General features: G+C 41.6%; 1 protein-coding gene across 5 annotated transcripts in view; it reads right to left on the reverse strand.

The window, feature by feature from the left end:
• Positions 1-17,192, reverse strand: part of TENM1 (teneurin transmembrane protein 1) — a 316,457-nt gene that overhangs the window by 146,524 nt on the left and 152,741 nt on the right. For all 5 annotated transcript variants that reach the window (XM_069986814.1, XM_069986815.1, XM_069986817.1 and 2 more), the window contains one exon: positions 15,023-15,239. In XM_069986814.1, coding sequence (XP_069842915.1) covers positions 15,023-15,239 — 217 coding nt within the window. The remainder of the gene's footprint in view (positions 1-15,022; positions 15,240-17,192) is intronic.

Below are 17,192 nucleotides of genomic sequence, written 5' to 3' on the forward strand. Positions count from 1 at the left end.
GCTTTTAATCCAAGATCTGTCCTGCGGTCCATTCGGCAGGTGATGCAGTTATTGTTCTAAAAAACAACTTTTAAACTGGCAGCCCTGTGCCCTTCGGGAGTGGCCTAGATTGTGTATGCATTAGGCTGACACAACCTCTCTGTCCCTCCTCCCGCCCTCCTCATCATTAGGAATGCTCCAGGCAGATTGACTACTATTCGTCAACTGTGTCAGCCCGGCACATGGGCTGGATCGTTTAGACAACTGTGCAAATGTTCAGCACGGATAAAATGATCCAGTGGCATTCCTAATGATGAAGAGGGTGGGGAGGAGGGACGGAGGGGTGGTGCAAAGTTAGGGCACAGATATTCTAAGCCACGCCCATAGGGCACGGGGCTGTAAGTTTAAAAGTAGCTTTTTAACCCTTTCCCGCATGAGGACATAACTGTACGTCCTCGTACGGGTGCGGGCGTTCAGAGCGGGGCCGCGCGGCGACCCCGCTCTGAACCGCCGCGATCCCGGGTGCCTCATGTAGCCCGGGATCGTGGCTATTAGCGGGCACGGTCCGATAGCCGTGCCCGCTAAATAGATAATCGGAGGCAGCTGTCAAAGATGACAGCTGCCTCCGATTACCGGATTCAGCCGTTCCCTGGTGTCTAATGGGGGAGATCGCTCCTCCGGGACGTTGTCCTGGAGGAGCGATCTCCGTTACTGAAGCCGGCCGGGGACCGGTCCAAGATGGCGCCGTCCCCGCCTCGGCACTCGTTTGTTTTCGGCTGCAGCAGCCGAAAGCAAACGAGTGCCGATCTCATTGATCTTTGCTGTATAAGTATACAGCAAAGATCTCAATGAGAGATCAAAGTGTATATACTAGAAGTCCCCCAGTATATGTGTAAAAAAAAAAAAATAAAGTGTTGTTGTCAATAAAAAAAAACCTCCCCTAATAAAAGTCTGAATCACCCCCCTTTTCCCAGGTTATAAATAAAAGTAAATAAATAAATAAATAAATAAACAAACATGATTGCTATCGCCACGTGCATAATTGCGCGAACTATTAATTAGTCCCATTCCTGATCTTGCAAGGTAAACGGCGTAAGCGCCAAAATATCCCAAAGTGCAAAATTGCGCATTTTTGGTCGCATCAAATCCAGAAAAACTTTAATAAAAAGCGATTAAAAAGTCGCATATGCGCAATCAAGGTACCAATAGAAAGAACACATCATGGCGCAAAAAATGACACCTCACACAGCCCCATAGACCAAAAGTTAAAAGCGTTCTAAGCCTGGGAATGGAGCGATTTTAAGGAACATATATTTGTTAACAATGGTTTTCAATTTTTTACAGGCCATCAGATAAAAGAAAAGTTATACATGTTACATATTGTTTTAATTGTAACGACTTGAGGAACTTATAAAACATGTCAGTTTTTTCCATAGGACACACGGCATAAAAACACAATCCCCCAAAGAAAAAGAATTGTTTTTTTTTTTTTTCCAATTTCACTGCGCATATAATTTTTTATGGTTTTGCAGCATATTTTATGCAAAAGTTCAGCCTGTCATTGCAAAGTACAATTAGTGACGCAAAAAATAAGGGCTCATGTAAGTCTGTAGGTGTAAAAATGCAAGTGCTATGGCCTTTTAAAAACAAGGAGGAAAAAACGAAAATGCAAAAACGAAAATTAGCCTGGTCCCGAAAGGGTTAAGGCAATAACTGCATCACCGGCTGAATGGACCACAGGACAGATCTTGGATTAAAAGCAGATATCCGAAGGTACAAGTGGTACAGAGTCACTTTAAATGGCCTTGTCACTTTTGTGTTTTCCTTTTTCCCTCTACGCCTTCTAATACTCATAACTTACTTTGTAATGGCATTTTTCAATCTGCCATAAAATGAATAACGGAACCCCTAGAATATCATTTATGGGGTGAATTTGGGTCAAAATATGCGATTCCGCAAATTTTGGGGGGTTCTATGTTTACGTAATGCATTTTTTCTTTATTCTATAGGTCAGTCTGAACACAACGATATGCATGTTTACTAGGTTTTCTAACGTTTTACTATTTTTATAAGCAGTAAAACTTTTTTTCCTTTTGCAAATAGGTATATTTAAAATGGCCCTGTTGTAACTCTTCCTGGTGCTTTTATATTTTCACCTACGGGGTCGTAGACATCATTTTTTGCGTTATGATCTCTAGTTTTTATTAGTAACATTTTCTAGATCAGACGTATTGATCGCTTTTCATAAATTTTTTTATACATGAAAAGTAATTTAGAAAAAGCAATCCTTGCGGGTTTTTTTAACCGCTTTTTGTTCCCACCGCTCACCATGCAGGAACAATATTGTCTTATTTTAATAGATCGGACGATTACTCATGCTACAGTATATTATATGTTAATTAACTTTATTATTTTTATGTGTTTTATGTATAAAATGGGGTGATTTTCACTTTTTTGGAGGGAGGGGCTTTGGGACTTTTTAAAATACTTTTATTGATTTTTTTTTTTTTACACTTTAAGTCCCCTTAGGGGACTTTTACATTACTGCATTAGATTGAACACACTGATCACTGCTATGCAATAGCATAGCAGGGAGCAGTGTAATCTGCGATCTTCTGAGAAAGCCTGTCTGTGGCCTGTGGCAGACTCTATCAGAAGATCGGACTGCATGGAGGTAAGGATTAGACCTCCGGCAGTCAGGCAGTGTGATCGGTAAGTGACAGGAGATGCTTCGTTCACTCACACTTAAACACCGCGGTAGCAGCACAATCGCATTGTTTAAGCGGTTAATGGCGGACGGACGCAAGATTGTGGTTGCCCGCCATTGAGGGTGAGGGCCTGGCTGCAGATAGCAGCTGGTACTTACCGCCTATGGAGCGAGTTCAGCTCCTGAGCTCGCTCCATAGCCGGGAACCCGGCAGGGCGTACATTTACATCCTCCTGCGTTAAGGCTCAGGCAGCGGGGGGTGAAAAATGTACGCCCATGGTCGTTAGTGGGTTAAGGAAAGCAGTTACAAATTAAACATGCAGTTTTTGGTGCAGTTTTGTCAAGATTGATACATTATTTCACATATTACAGCCTCAATACCTGGAACCTATTATTGTTCTGTTGAACCAGACATAGGTTATCATATCACTCTGTTAAAATGCAGCCAAATAGGTTTCTTGTAGTAAAGGGAATCTGTAAACACTCGAGCCTTCCCACTAATGCTGACAGTGTACTGTAGTTGGCAGTCCCCTAGTGAGCATGGTACATGCACATTTTCAGGTCTCCTACTGTAATGAAGAGTCAAACAGGAGTTGTGGTTCGGTGTTTGTGCTAGACTCTGGCATGGCTTATCACTTCTTTCTCCTTCCTCTTCTTTTTGAATAATCAATGCTGCCCACCATCCTGCTCACACAGCTTTCGGTCAGTATCTGCAAACAGAGGACTAATCTGCAATCAGATATATTTGAAACTCCTATCTTGGAGCTATGGTCTTGGGACTGATCTGTAATCAGAGACACTGGATGACCGCTGAGCGAGCAAGAAACTGGTCAGCATTGATCTATATCATAAAAATGAAAGTCTGTATGTCTGTCCGTCTGTCTGTCCTTCTGTCTGTCTGTCTGTCCTTCTGTCTGTCCTCTATAGACTTCCAAACGCCTGAACCATCCAAACGCCTGAACCATGGATAATACCGCCACACCAGACCTGACCAATACCACCATACTGTGACTGGATAACACTGCCATATCAGACCTGACCAATACCGCCATACTGTGAATGGATAACACCGCCACACCAGACCTGACCAATACCGCCATACTGTGACTGGATAACACTGTCATATCAGACCTGACCAATACCGCCATACTGTGACTGGATAACACTGTCATATCAGACCTGACCAATACCGCCATACTGTGAATGGATAACACCGCCACACCAGACCTGACCAATACCGCCATACTGTGACTGGATAACACTGCCATACCAGACCTGACCAATACCGCCTTACTGTGACTGGGTAACACTGTCATACCAGACCTGACCAATACCGCCATACTGTGCTGGATAACACTGTCATACCAGACCTGACCAATACCGGCAAACTGTGACTGGGTAACACCGCCACACCAGACCTGACCAATACCGCCATACTTTGACTGGATAACAACATCATATCAAACCTGACCAATACTGCCATACTGTGACTGGATAACACAGCTATACCAGACCTGACCAATACCACCATACCATGACTGGATAACACCGCCACACCAGACCTGACCAATACCGCCATACTGTGACTGGATAACACCGCCATACCAGACATGACCAATACCGACACACTGTGACTGAATAACACTGCCATACGGGTAAATACAACCCTGCAGGTATACAGGACACTACAGGTATACAAGACCCCAAAACTATACACTACAGGTGCACGGGACCTCCACAAAACTATATACTACAGGTATACAGGACCCCAAACTTTACACTACAGGTATAAAGGACCCCAAAACTATACAATACAGGTATACAGGACCTCCATCAACTATATACTTCAGCTATACAGGACCTACACCAACTCTATAATACAGGTATACAGCACCTTCACCAACTCTATACTACAAGTATACAGGACCCCAAAGCTATATACTACAGGTATACAGGAACTCCACCAGCTATATACTACAGGTATATAGGACCCTAAACTATACACTACAGGTATACGGGACCTCCACCAACTCTATACTATAGTTATACAGGACCCTCAAATTATTCACTACAGGTATACAGGACCCCCAAACTATATACTACAGGTATACAAGACCTCCACCAATCATACACTACAGGTATCCAGGACCCTTAAACTATAAACTACAGGTATACAAGACCTCCACCAACTATACATTACAGGTATACAGCATCAACTATATACTACAGGTATACAGGACCCCCGAACTGTACAGTACAGGTATACAGGACCTTCACCAACTGTACACTGCAGGTATACAGGACCTCCCTCAACTATACACTACAGGTATACAGCCCCCCCCAACTACACACTACAGGTATACAGGACCCCCCCCAACTATACACTATAGGTATACAGCCCCCCTGACTATGCACTACAGATATGCGAGACCCCTAAAAACTATACATTGTGGGTATACAGAACCCCTCCAACTATGCACTACAGGTATACACTAATTCCACTGATTAACTCAGATGAAACAATACCTTTAGCTTGGCCTCCTGGGCACCTTAGAAAAAATCTAATTAACACACTGACACTTTATACCGGGCAGCGCCGGGTACATTTTCTAGTTATTCATAAAGTAGAGGAAGCAGTGGTAAGGTATGCCAGAGTGTGGCACAAATTCAGAGCTACAGCTCCTGTTTGACACTTTATTACAGTAGGAGACCTAAGATTGTGCATAATCCACTGCATGGAGAAATTACCAAAAGGCACCATGCTCACTAGGAGGACTGCCAGCTGCAGCATACTGTCAGTTCCTCGCGTAGGGCCAGGGTGCTGACAGATTCCCTTTAAGTACTTCAGGCGATTTCAGTAAGACTTACGTTTAACAGTTTGACTAAACTGGAATCAGATGTGACAAATGCAATATTTGGTGCATCTTTGGTTGTCTGTGCACCTTCAGGCTATGTTCACACAATGCATGAACAAAGGCCGTCGTTTGGCACTGAAAACAACTGCTGTTGTGAGTGTCAAACAACGGCTGTTGTTGCAGTGAAAATTGCATTGATATGCATCAAAATTATGTACAATGTGAATTATTTCCATGGCCAAAGCGAACAACGGCTCATGTTTAATACATTGTGTGAACAACAATCGCTGTTTGCATTGACTTCAATGCAGAACATTTTTTTAATGACTAGAATGGCCATTGTTTTAATTGCCGTTTTGTGAACATAGGCAATGCTCCCACAATATAAAAATAAAGGCAAATAACGGCTGTTGTTGAGAAACAAACAACCTTTGTTATTAATGATCATAATCATTACTAATGGCCGTTGTTTTGCACAACCTTTTTACATTGTGGAAACATGGCTTAACACAAAAAATCTATTAAGAAGTAGACAGTTATGAATTGGAGTAAAGTTTAGCCCCAACTTACAATGTGCAGCACAAGTTTTAGTTCATCCAGACGGCCTGAAGAGGCCATGTCTCCCCCCACTACCTCCACTTTTTTGTGGCAAGAGTGGCAAAGGCAATGTAAAAATTGTCACAAAGTCACACGTTTTGTGCAAGTCTTGTTTGTGCAAAATTCTAGTTTTTTTTTTACACATCACAAAAACTGGCTTATAAGCATTGACAGATTTTCTCCTTTAATTTTCATGAGATCTGCACTTCTGGGGATATCTGGAAGTTGCTTACTGTATATTCCTTGCACCATAGACATAATATACATAATATACTTATTCAGCACAGTTAGACTGACATTAAAAAGTGACACATAAGCCTTGATAAATTTTCCTTTGTTTTTCAGGAGATTAGTTGCACCAGAGATGTCTGGCAGTCACTTATATCCTTTGCACCATTGAAATAATACACTTATTCAGCAGAGATGAACTGACATGTTAATTGGGAAGTTAGAAAAGATAGCTTGTTTGACAAAAATTCATGCCAAATCACAAATTTAGCTCTGCTGCCAAAAACAACTAAGCCCTGCAACATCTTTGCTTCAGAAAAGAGACATACAAGGTTTGTTGATGCACAAAGTTTATTAATATGCCCTACTGCTTCTGGTCTTTAAAAGATAGCATAGATGGATATACAACTTTTTATTTCATTGTTACTTGTTGCTTGGTACTTTGGTACTTAGCTTTTTACTCGTTTCATTGTTACGATTTTCCCATCAGTCCCACATGCTCTTATCTTTTCACTGAACCATTGAATAGTTAAAAAAAATGCAATCCATGCCACCCTCTTCCCCATTGCAGTCCAGGTAGGTACCAACTGCAACTACTACATGCTGAACCCTTGACTCAGAAACAACCAAATAAAAAAGTATTTGAATTTGGACAAGACAAGAGAGCCAAAAGATATAAAAGATATATTCATGGGCTGATAAAGCAAAATCCATATTTATTTACTGAATTTAGAGGGATCTGCAGACTTCTGGTGAGGATGTAAAGACATTAGTCAGCGAACTTCTGCTTGGTGGCAACATACTCGCAACGTACCACTAAGCAGCTGAATCCCCCATACCACCACACTGTCAGAGATCATGCCTGCATGGACCACTTTGTGCTCCAGAGCTCCGGATTAAAGGGGTAGTGCGGCGGTAAAGAATTATTCACAAAATAACACACATTACAAAGTTATACAACTTTGTAATGTATGTTATGTCTGTGAATGGCCCCCTTCCCCGTGTCCCACCCCCCCACCCGTGTACCCGGAAGTGTGGTGCGCTATACATTACCTGTCACGTGCCGACCCCCGTCTCCGATCTTCAGTCAGTGACGTCTTCTTTGGCCGGCCGGCAAACAGCTCCAACTGTTCCGAATGCCGGCCGCCCTCTGCAGCGTCATCCGATGCTCAGCTGCGATTGGCTTAGCATAACTGTGCTCAGCCAATCGTGGCTGAGCTGCTGATGACGCTGCAGAGTGCGGCCGGCATTCAGAACAGTCGGAGCTGTTTGCCGGCCGGCCGAAGAAGACGTCACTTACTGAAGATCGGAGACGGGGGTTGGCACGTGACAGGCAATGTATAGCGCACCACACTTCCGGGTATACGGGTGGGGGTGGTGGGACACAGGGAAGGGGGCCATTCACAGACATAACATACATTACAAAGTTGTATAACTCTGTAATGTGTGTTATTCTGTGAATAATTCTTTACCGCTGCACTACCCCTTTAAGCAGGCTGCACACAAGTCTGGTTTCAAGATAGCCGCCGCTGCTGCTTTCAAGCAAAGTTGAACTGCCAAAAGTGTTGGGCCTCCGAAAAATAAAGATGTATTGAGCAGGTTCACAGCATATACTCCTTGGCAGCGCAATTGTCAAACAGTCAGAAAATGAAACCATGGAAAATTATAATGCGGTCCCTTGACTTTAATTATAGGGAGAAAGTTCTTAAAGTTTTCAGAGCGTGAACCACCCCATTGTTACTTATTGGTGCCAAGATCCTGTTATTTGTGCATTACTCCGTTGATGTTATCCAGCAACAAAGAGCATTCAGTCAGATTTGTATGGCCTTATACATAAGGGGGATTAAATTTTGCTTATTATACCCAGCCATCTTGAAAGTTATACTGTCTGATAATAATTCCCACATTTCCCATACGCCAACAGAGGCAGAGGTGTTCTTCAGTAGTGATGAGCGAATAGTGAGATATTCGAATATTCGATATTCGTACGAATATCCCACGAATATTCAAATATTCGATCGAATATTCGATCCCATTAAAGTCTATGGGAACAAGTATTCGATTAGTGAAAAACATCTATTTGACCATTTGGAGGGTAAAACCGGAAGCTCGGGGATTTGAACGCTTATCGAATATTTATCAAATATTCAAATATCTCACTATTCGATCGAATATCTATTTGATCGAACAGTATTCGCTCATCACTATTCTTCAGCAACATATGTTGGTGAAGGACTGCCTTCTGCAGTTGGTTTGTGGAGTAGTAGGACTTGTAGAATAGCACGATACCAAGTAAGGTACATAAGTGGGCAGTGCAAATAGTGTTTATTTTTTTCTTTGACTTTTTATTGCATCTAATGCTATGGGAGATTCTACCCAGTAACAGGATGGTTTTGTTATAACATGTTATAGGGCTTGAAGAGGGATGGTTGTGTTGTTCTCTCTTTAGTTCACCCTGAAGAAAGGTAAGTCTTTAGCACTTCTTAAAAGGTACCGAACGAAAACCGGTACTCTACTTAGTGATTTGTAGTTAAAGGGGAATACTGGCATTAACAAAAGAAAAATTGAAAGAGCACTGCAGGAAACAGTGAAAGACTAACCATACATTTTAAACAAAGTCATCTTTTTTCACATTATTGCTCCCTATGTGCTACGTGTCAAAACAGCAAAAGTGGATGGAGCACTATTGGCCCCCCATATGGGTAACAGACTACAGTTCCGCTCCTGCACTACTTGTAGAGACAACAGTGCAGGAGGGAGAGTGAAGGGACGATCAGTGAAGACTTCCAAACCGGAGGTCTTGGGCGCAGAGAGGTCACAGCATAAGTGATTCTTTAATAAATCTTTTTATTCGTCATATAGGCAATGCGTTTTGAGGCTATTATGCCTCTTTATCCAGCCAAAAAGATGTGCAAATTGACCTGACCTGAGATATCTACCCTGGTTCTCCGGAGCAGCCACACTTCTCATAGTCTATTCCTCTACACTCCAAGCACTAAGTGAATCTGTATTAGATGAGTGTGATCCTCACTTGGCCCTTATTTTATTAAAATTTCTACCCATTCACCCAGGGAGCTCCTCTTGTGTTTTCAGCTCTCCACTTCTTCATGCACTGCTGACATCGACTTCTGGCTGTTTCCCATCTGTATTCTTCTGTCAGCTTATGAATCAGTTTCCGCCCACTTATTGTGCACCCTTGCTACTGAACCTATCATATCAGTTCCTAGCTCCCCTCCTTTTTTATAGACTGTTTCATAGCCAAACAATTCACCTCCTACAACTTTTAGTGGTGCAACTGAGCATGTGCGACCTGCAAGCTGAAACCAAACTACAGGTTATAATCTTAGGTGATGAATTTTAATACTAATAATTCAGTCAACTTTTCTAGACCAGACTACCCATTTAAATCAAATTTTTAAAAGCATCTAAAAATCAAGACTTGTTTCTGCATAGCAAGTCGAGGGAAGTGGTAAATGCACATAAATTTTACAGCTACCCTCTCTTCTCTGATGAATCACTTTAGGATTGCAGTCAGCAGCCATACATTTGTATAGCAAAGCAGCACCCAGAGTGGGAGTTCTCGGAGATAATTATTCTGCCATTATCTGTCAGATATGAAAAGATAGCACCTCGATACTCCAGTGACTGTCTCAAAGCTGAATTTATCAACCATCTGAATGCCTTATTTAGTGAAGCTGAACCCTTCTCACACATGTGTTGGATTGTAATGTTTTCTCACATATACCAAATGAGTTTCTTATTGAATTCAGAACCTTATAACCTAAAAGACCATTATAAATATTAGCCTTAATAGGTTTTCAAAATACTTGACTGTGTATATTCACAGCAATGACTGCCTATATGCTCCAATTTGTTCTGACTGCTTGTCGAATGTCTGCAGATCTGAACACATACAATAACCTTTGGTGCTCAGGGACACACTGGGAACCAATAGACATAAGCCATCCATTATTTTATGCCTTGGCTCATTTGTTTTTCTTCTTGTTTTCAACCGACTTTCCATTGTGCTGTTTAATATTCCACATATAATGTAATGCCCAAGTTCCTGTGATAAATCCATCCCAGCCATCATTATTCCTTGCATTATCTTGGCACTCCTTGATGCATTTATTTTATTTGCCATCATTCATACCTTGTGAACACAGACTTGCCTTGGATATCATATTTTACATTCCATGCTGAGTTACAACATTCATAAGATGCGTAAGATTTCTTATTCCATGTGCATCGACATTAAAGTGTCTTGCCATCTACTGCACTATAAATGTATTTATTTGCATTGCATAAGCAGCATTTCTTCTTCCTATTGATTTCTTCCTGTGATGATTATGTAAAATAGACTATTTTGATGCTATGCACCACATTAGAGTATATATATTAGAAAACATTTCCAGTTAAAGATTAAACTTTAAGTTGAATAGTGCTGCCGTTCTATTCTGTTTGTGAGCCATATTATTTATGGGCTGTCTTCTAGTGTAAGACATGAACACTAAACAAGACAGTACTAACCCTATTGATATGAATTAGAATTGTAAATTTGATGGAATTATCACTCAAATGTTTACTCTGTACATTGGTATGCAATGCAACCCAGAGGACAGAATAAAATATATTGCACATATTCTGATACCTTCACCAAGAATTGCATTCAACTGGCCATTGTTTTTTGACCAATATGACTTAATTCACAATTTGAGGTGAAGAGCGGCATTAGAGTGTGACCACAGAGTCAGGTTTCTAAATGCAATTATTGAAGCCAAAGCCATGAACAGAGGAATAAAGGGGAGGACATAAAGGCTAGACTGAGACTTTCTCATTTTTCCTTTTCCATTCCTGCCTTTTTTTTCATTAATTGCAATAAAAACCTAAATGTGTGAACATATTATTACTGTCTGGACTAGTATATTCATAAAAAAAATTCCAGGACTGGTGGACTCTACATTGTATGATTCTTCTGGATGTTAAGGCCCTATTACATGTAGCGATTATCGGTATTAGGATGATATTGGCTGTTATGGCCAATATTCTCTCTGTGTAATAGAAGACAATGATCACTCGACATGACCGATGTTGGCTGATCGTTGTCTTTCAATATGCTAAAACAATAATGATCAGCCTGGCAACGATCTGCTTTTATCTGCTTCCATCTTCCATAGCTGACTGCCGCTGTCTCCTATGGGCTGCCTGGATGATCTAATGATCACCCGGACAGCCCCCCGCATCTCCCTATGGCCCCCTGGATCTTACCTGCTCCTCTTTGCTCGAAATCAGCGTTTATAATAGTGCCAGCAGTGGGTGGGGGAATGAGGAACAAGCAAATGTTGACCTGACAGGTTAGCGCTCGCTTGCTCTTCACATTGTCCCATGTAATAGGGGATTTACTTCTACAATTGTCCATTGAGTGTGGCCCTACAGCAGGTGTGCATAACCTGTTTTAGTTCTGGGGTCAATCTGTCAGATTTAGTGTTGAGTGGACCTGTCAAAGTGTTCTGATTCGGCAACGTTCTCTGAACCCGAATGCTCAGCATTTGATCCCTCCAACTTCAGAAGTTGGATGCGGCCCCAGGGCAGCCAGGAAACCATGGTAGCCTAGTAGAGAGACTCTGTTGGCACTATAAAAAAATGGGGCCTCTCTGCTGGCACTGTCCAAGCACACTCTTCTGATTGGTTCTGGTAGTACCAGTGGTGGTACACAAGTAATGATAGGGGCATAATAAGGGCTATTCTACCCTTCTCCGTTTATTATGGATAACATGAAGCTACTAAAGCTCAAGGGCTCAGTGGGGGAGAATGCATAGAAAACAGAACTTGCCAGAGTCTGTGAGAAGGTAGATGAAGGCAATGGGGACACCAAGTGTGAGGCTGTGTGAGAAGGGACAGACAAGATGGCAGTGGCATTTTTGGTGGCAATTTTTTCAAGATATTAAAGATGCTGAAAGGGAAGGGGCAGGAGGAACACAAAGTGACATGGGAATAATTACTGTTCTTTAAATTGGTCTGGAGTTCTTCACTCTGCATGGATTAGCCCTGTTGTTAAGAAAACAATACTGGTTCATATAGCCATGCGGGTAAGGGAAGGTGCTCAGTTGTAACTCACCTATTGCACTATTTTAGCCTATGTCTATGTGACAGGGGCCTGCACAAGGAAATGCTCTCTTTATTTTACTAGTACTAAATGAGCTCATTATAGTCCAGTAGGGTCTAGCCTTACAGATCAGCAGATCTTCTACCTGTGCGATCTGCTGAGCCTGTTCAATAAGATGGAAGCAGTAACTAGGGGAAGTGTGGGCTGCCTGTGGCTCACTGATTGCACAACCCAACACACTCTAGTTGCCTACAACCTACACACTCGGATGCTATTGGTATTCTTTAGGGATGGTCCCGTATGAACCCGAACGCTCAGCATCAGATTCCTGATGTCTGCCCGCTCCGTGGAGCGGATGGATACAGCGGGAGGACCGCCTGGAAAACTGGGATACAGCCTATAGCTATGGCTGTATCCCAGTTTTCCAGGCGGTCCTCCTTCTGGATCTGCCCGCTGCACGGGTGGGCAGACAACGGGAATCATTACCGAGAGTTTGGGTTCGTACGAACCCGAACCGAACTCGGTTCGGACCATCTCTAGTATTCTTTAGACAACCGATTCCCTGGGAACAGTAAAGTAGTCCATTTATTCATGCATTTCTAGCAGCAAAAACGGAGGAACTGCACAACAAAAAGAATATTCCAGCATTGTTATATATTATAAAGGATGCAAGCGCTTACTAAAACATCTGATGGGTCTTTCTGAAACACAGACTTCTGGAAATTGTTCCTATAATGGCCTCCATGGGGAAACTAGAGGATCCTATTGCATGAGACTCCTGTTTATTGCTCATATTATGGGATATATTTATTTTCCCCATGTAAGTAGTCACAACCATTGTCTAAGATTATAACGCTCAATACTATATATGATAATACAAGTCTTATTTTAGAGCATCTAATATTTCATGTATTCTATATATACCACAATGCAGTTTGAGAATATATTACAAGATATGGGGTTTTAGTGATAGGCAATGCTAATTTGAAGGTGCACAGTTTCAACTGGATCTAAATGTTTTCCTTGTATAGTCAATTTGGGGTTTTCTATGTGTGTTTAGGGTTTGCAGGTAATAAAGATTAACCCCTAACAACCACATGTGTTTCTGAAACTCGTGAAAATACTAGCGCTGCCTATCAGACTCCTGGAAAAGATTTGTGGGTAGCAGCGTACTGGGCAAAAAACGGCTATCTGCACGCCGCAGGGAAAAGACAATAGAAAAGCCTTCTGACCCCTACCAGGATCCGTTGCCAATGCTATGACCTATCCAGAGACTGATCTATCTGTTCGGCAGAAGTGAGCACGCTACCGTCCGGAGCACGCCATCTGCCAGAAGAATTACAAGAACTACAAGCATCACACTAAGCGTGCCCCCCGCACACAAGTGGATCACCTATCAATTTTACCGCCAGTATGCCACTACTTACCTACAGACCACCGATGTGGTTATCTGCCATCGGCAAATTCATCACTTCACTCTTGAGGTCCTTTACCCTCGTCCAAGACCAGGTCATAGCTAATAGCTAATAGCTACATTGTATACTAGTGATATACTTCAGCGATATACAAACTTTCCCAATATCCTGACTAATATACTGCACCTTCACAATTGCAATTCTATCTCATTACCCTCACTACACATTGGCACAGCGCAGAACGGCAAATTTATGCTTCACCTGTGTTTCTGTTTGTTGCAAATGTTAAGGGGCCTTATGCCACAGAGCCCTGCTTTTAAAGCCATACCGGGTGTATCATGCTGCATTTGTAATTTAAACTATACAAACTTTTCCACTCAGAATTGCATGACATTTTTTAAAAGAATTGTTAAAATTGCATTTTTTTTTGTCTCACAACAGGTAGATTAAAAGGAAACCAAAAAAATCTTATGAACACCAAAATGATACTAAGAAAAACAAGCCCTTAAACAGCTCCCTTGACAGAAAATAACAAATGCAATGGGTACTGGAATGCATAATAATTATTGCTGACTAAGCAGAGGCTGCTGTACATACATACAGTATATACTGACAGCCAGCTTCCCCCCTTGTATTGTATATTCTCTTTGCGACAGCATCTCTACATACAGTACATACAGTGTGCCTGTGCGCTGGCAAGGGATCTTGTTAGACCAGCGTGTGAGATGCCAGTCTTGATAGATCTTCCCCCCAAATTTTTTATTTGCGGTGAAGTGAACCCAAAGTTTACATATTACAGACAGCTAGGCAAGTCCACAGTTCTTGTGAAGAGAAAATACTCTATCTATACTACAAAATTGATAAGTTCTACAAATAATTTAAGATTATTAGATGAGTTCAATCCGAGACTGCGTTCTTTAAACATAATAATCTGAATTCTGTGCACGCAACATACTGCAATTAATAATATTATTGCATTCATTTATGGTTTTAGATTAATTGTAAAGACGTTTTGGAGAATTAAGAGCTAATGGAAAAATTCACATTAATAGCTTATCTAATAATAAATGTCAGGTATTCTGTGTTCATTAAGTTTTGATGATGTCATACAGTATGAAGAAAATCCCACACCAACCTGCTGTCAAGGCTAATTTCTCCAGGAATTATATGAGTGCTGTCCTTGCCAATAAGGAATCTAATGCGGTCATAGAAAAGTCTTGGTGGATGCTGGGAGAAGGGTGGCTGGCTTTGCTGGATGAGGTCTAATGGGTCAGGTGAACCTTGACAGAGAGGACTGGAAAAGCAATTGGCTTGCTGGCAGCAGTCAGGATCCACACAATCTGTCAGACCATCTGTAATGGATAAAATTACCATAAATTAGCCAATGAAAGTCCATAGAGATTCATTATAACAGGGCAATGGGAATGCAGCAATGCTAATGAATGCTAAAAGAAGAGGTTGACCTGCAGGAAGGATGGTGTTAACAGGAAAGAATATAATATGCTTGTTTAATGGACATAGAAAAAAATCCTGTGTAATAACATTAATGTATATTACCAAAAACAGTAGTTAGGACCCAGGCATGTTAATGTGGAATGTATGTAGAATAGTATAGCTAAATAAAGGTAGGTATACCTTTAAATAAGTTAAATTCTGCTAACAAGCCAAAAATTAACACCAAGTAACACCAGGCAGGGTTGATCCTCTTAAGTGCCTGGTATTTCTACATCACAAATGTTCTCCTTTGCAATGTCTAAGTGTTCAGATCCTGACCGATCATGAGAACAAGCAGAAAGAACCCCGCTCCATGTCAGTGAAAAGAGTTGAGCTCATAGACTAGGTGCGGTCTTATTCCAGCTCGTTCTCATGATTGGTAAGGGTCCTTTTTTTATATTTTATAATGACAGTGACAATTTAAGGAGCTTAAGATCACTGCTTTAGTTTTGATAAGATTATCAAATTATTTTTAGTGGACTACCTAAAGAGATACTGTCCAATTAGTTCAGAATTTCATAGCGTTTACTAAGGAAATAACCCATAGTCATGGCTATGAAGTTCTGTCTTGTGCTTGGCGAGAACACTGTGAGGCATTTCCAGTAACATGGGGACCAGTATTGGGAAACTCAGCCATCAGTACAATCCTTAGGACCTGGTGGTTTGCAGTGGGGCATGTCGGCCAAAAGCTCTTCTCAAAATCACTGTATTGTGACCAAAGCTCACTGTGGAATGCAGGGCTCAGAGAACTCGAGTACTCCCTCAGTGTGGACATATCTTAATCCCTTGTTAGCGGTAGTTGCCCCCGGTTGTTTTAGCCAGACATAGCTGGGCTGACAAGAACGCAGTAGAAAAACTTGATCAGCATACACTTGAGGGACACAGCATGGGGCGCTGCCTGGATCGCCAGGCCACATGTACAACACTAACTGGCCCAAGAGCAGAAACAAACTTCACACTGAATCTGAATCTAGACTAAATCAAATCCCCATTAGAGCACATGGCCCTATCCACCCTAGTTTGCTATTTATGGGCTGTTTTCTATTAGTGGAGAGGAGCCTTGGGAGACAGCAGGACTAGGCCCTGATAGGCTGGACAGGTAAAAGTATCTTTTGTGAGGTGACCTTTTCAGGGATTGGTTAGCCTGACACACCAACTTTCAACAGGTGGAAAACAGGAAACATATGATAAAACATGTACATTATCAACCATTAATACACTTCAGCAGGTACTTGCTATGCTAGAAAACATATATTGACATCTAGTAACCAGAATGCAGTATAGCACCTTCATCCACAGATTAAACCCAGCAATATACATAACATCGGTGCTGACCTACATGTACATACAGTATATACTTAGCAGTGGCACATGGGTTCTGGGACACTGCATGAACACTAGAAATGTCACTCAGAAAAGAGAGGAAGGATTGGAAAGAATTCAGTGCAAAAAACCTGGGATAATGAGCAGAAAGGGACTGCCCAAGGTATTAGCTTGAGGGTGATTGACACTGGTTTTTTACATTCATACAGGTAGCATGACCATGCACCTTGATATATTAAACTGCGTTACCCTTCATCTACAGTATCTATATGAAAAAAAAAAAAAAAAAAGACGAAAGCTGGTGAACTCTCTCTCTTTCTCTCTACATAAAAGCATTAAACACACAAGGTTAAACAAGTAACTTCTGGCACTGGCAGCACTCTGTTCAATATAGATTTCCACTTGACTAAGGAGTCATTGTAATATTTCTAACAATAGGTACCCTTCAATGTTATATCTGTGGAGATCTCAACTACAGTGCAGTTTAT

This window comes from Dendropsophus ebraccatus, chromosome 10, assembly GCF_027789765.1.
Source record: "Dendropsophus ebraccatus isolate aDenEbr1 chromosome 10, aDenEbr1.pat, whole genome shotgun sequence".
NCBI classification, from domain to species: Eukaryota; Metazoa; Chordata; class Amphibia; order Anura; family Hylidae; genus Dendropsophus; species Dendropsophus ebraccatus.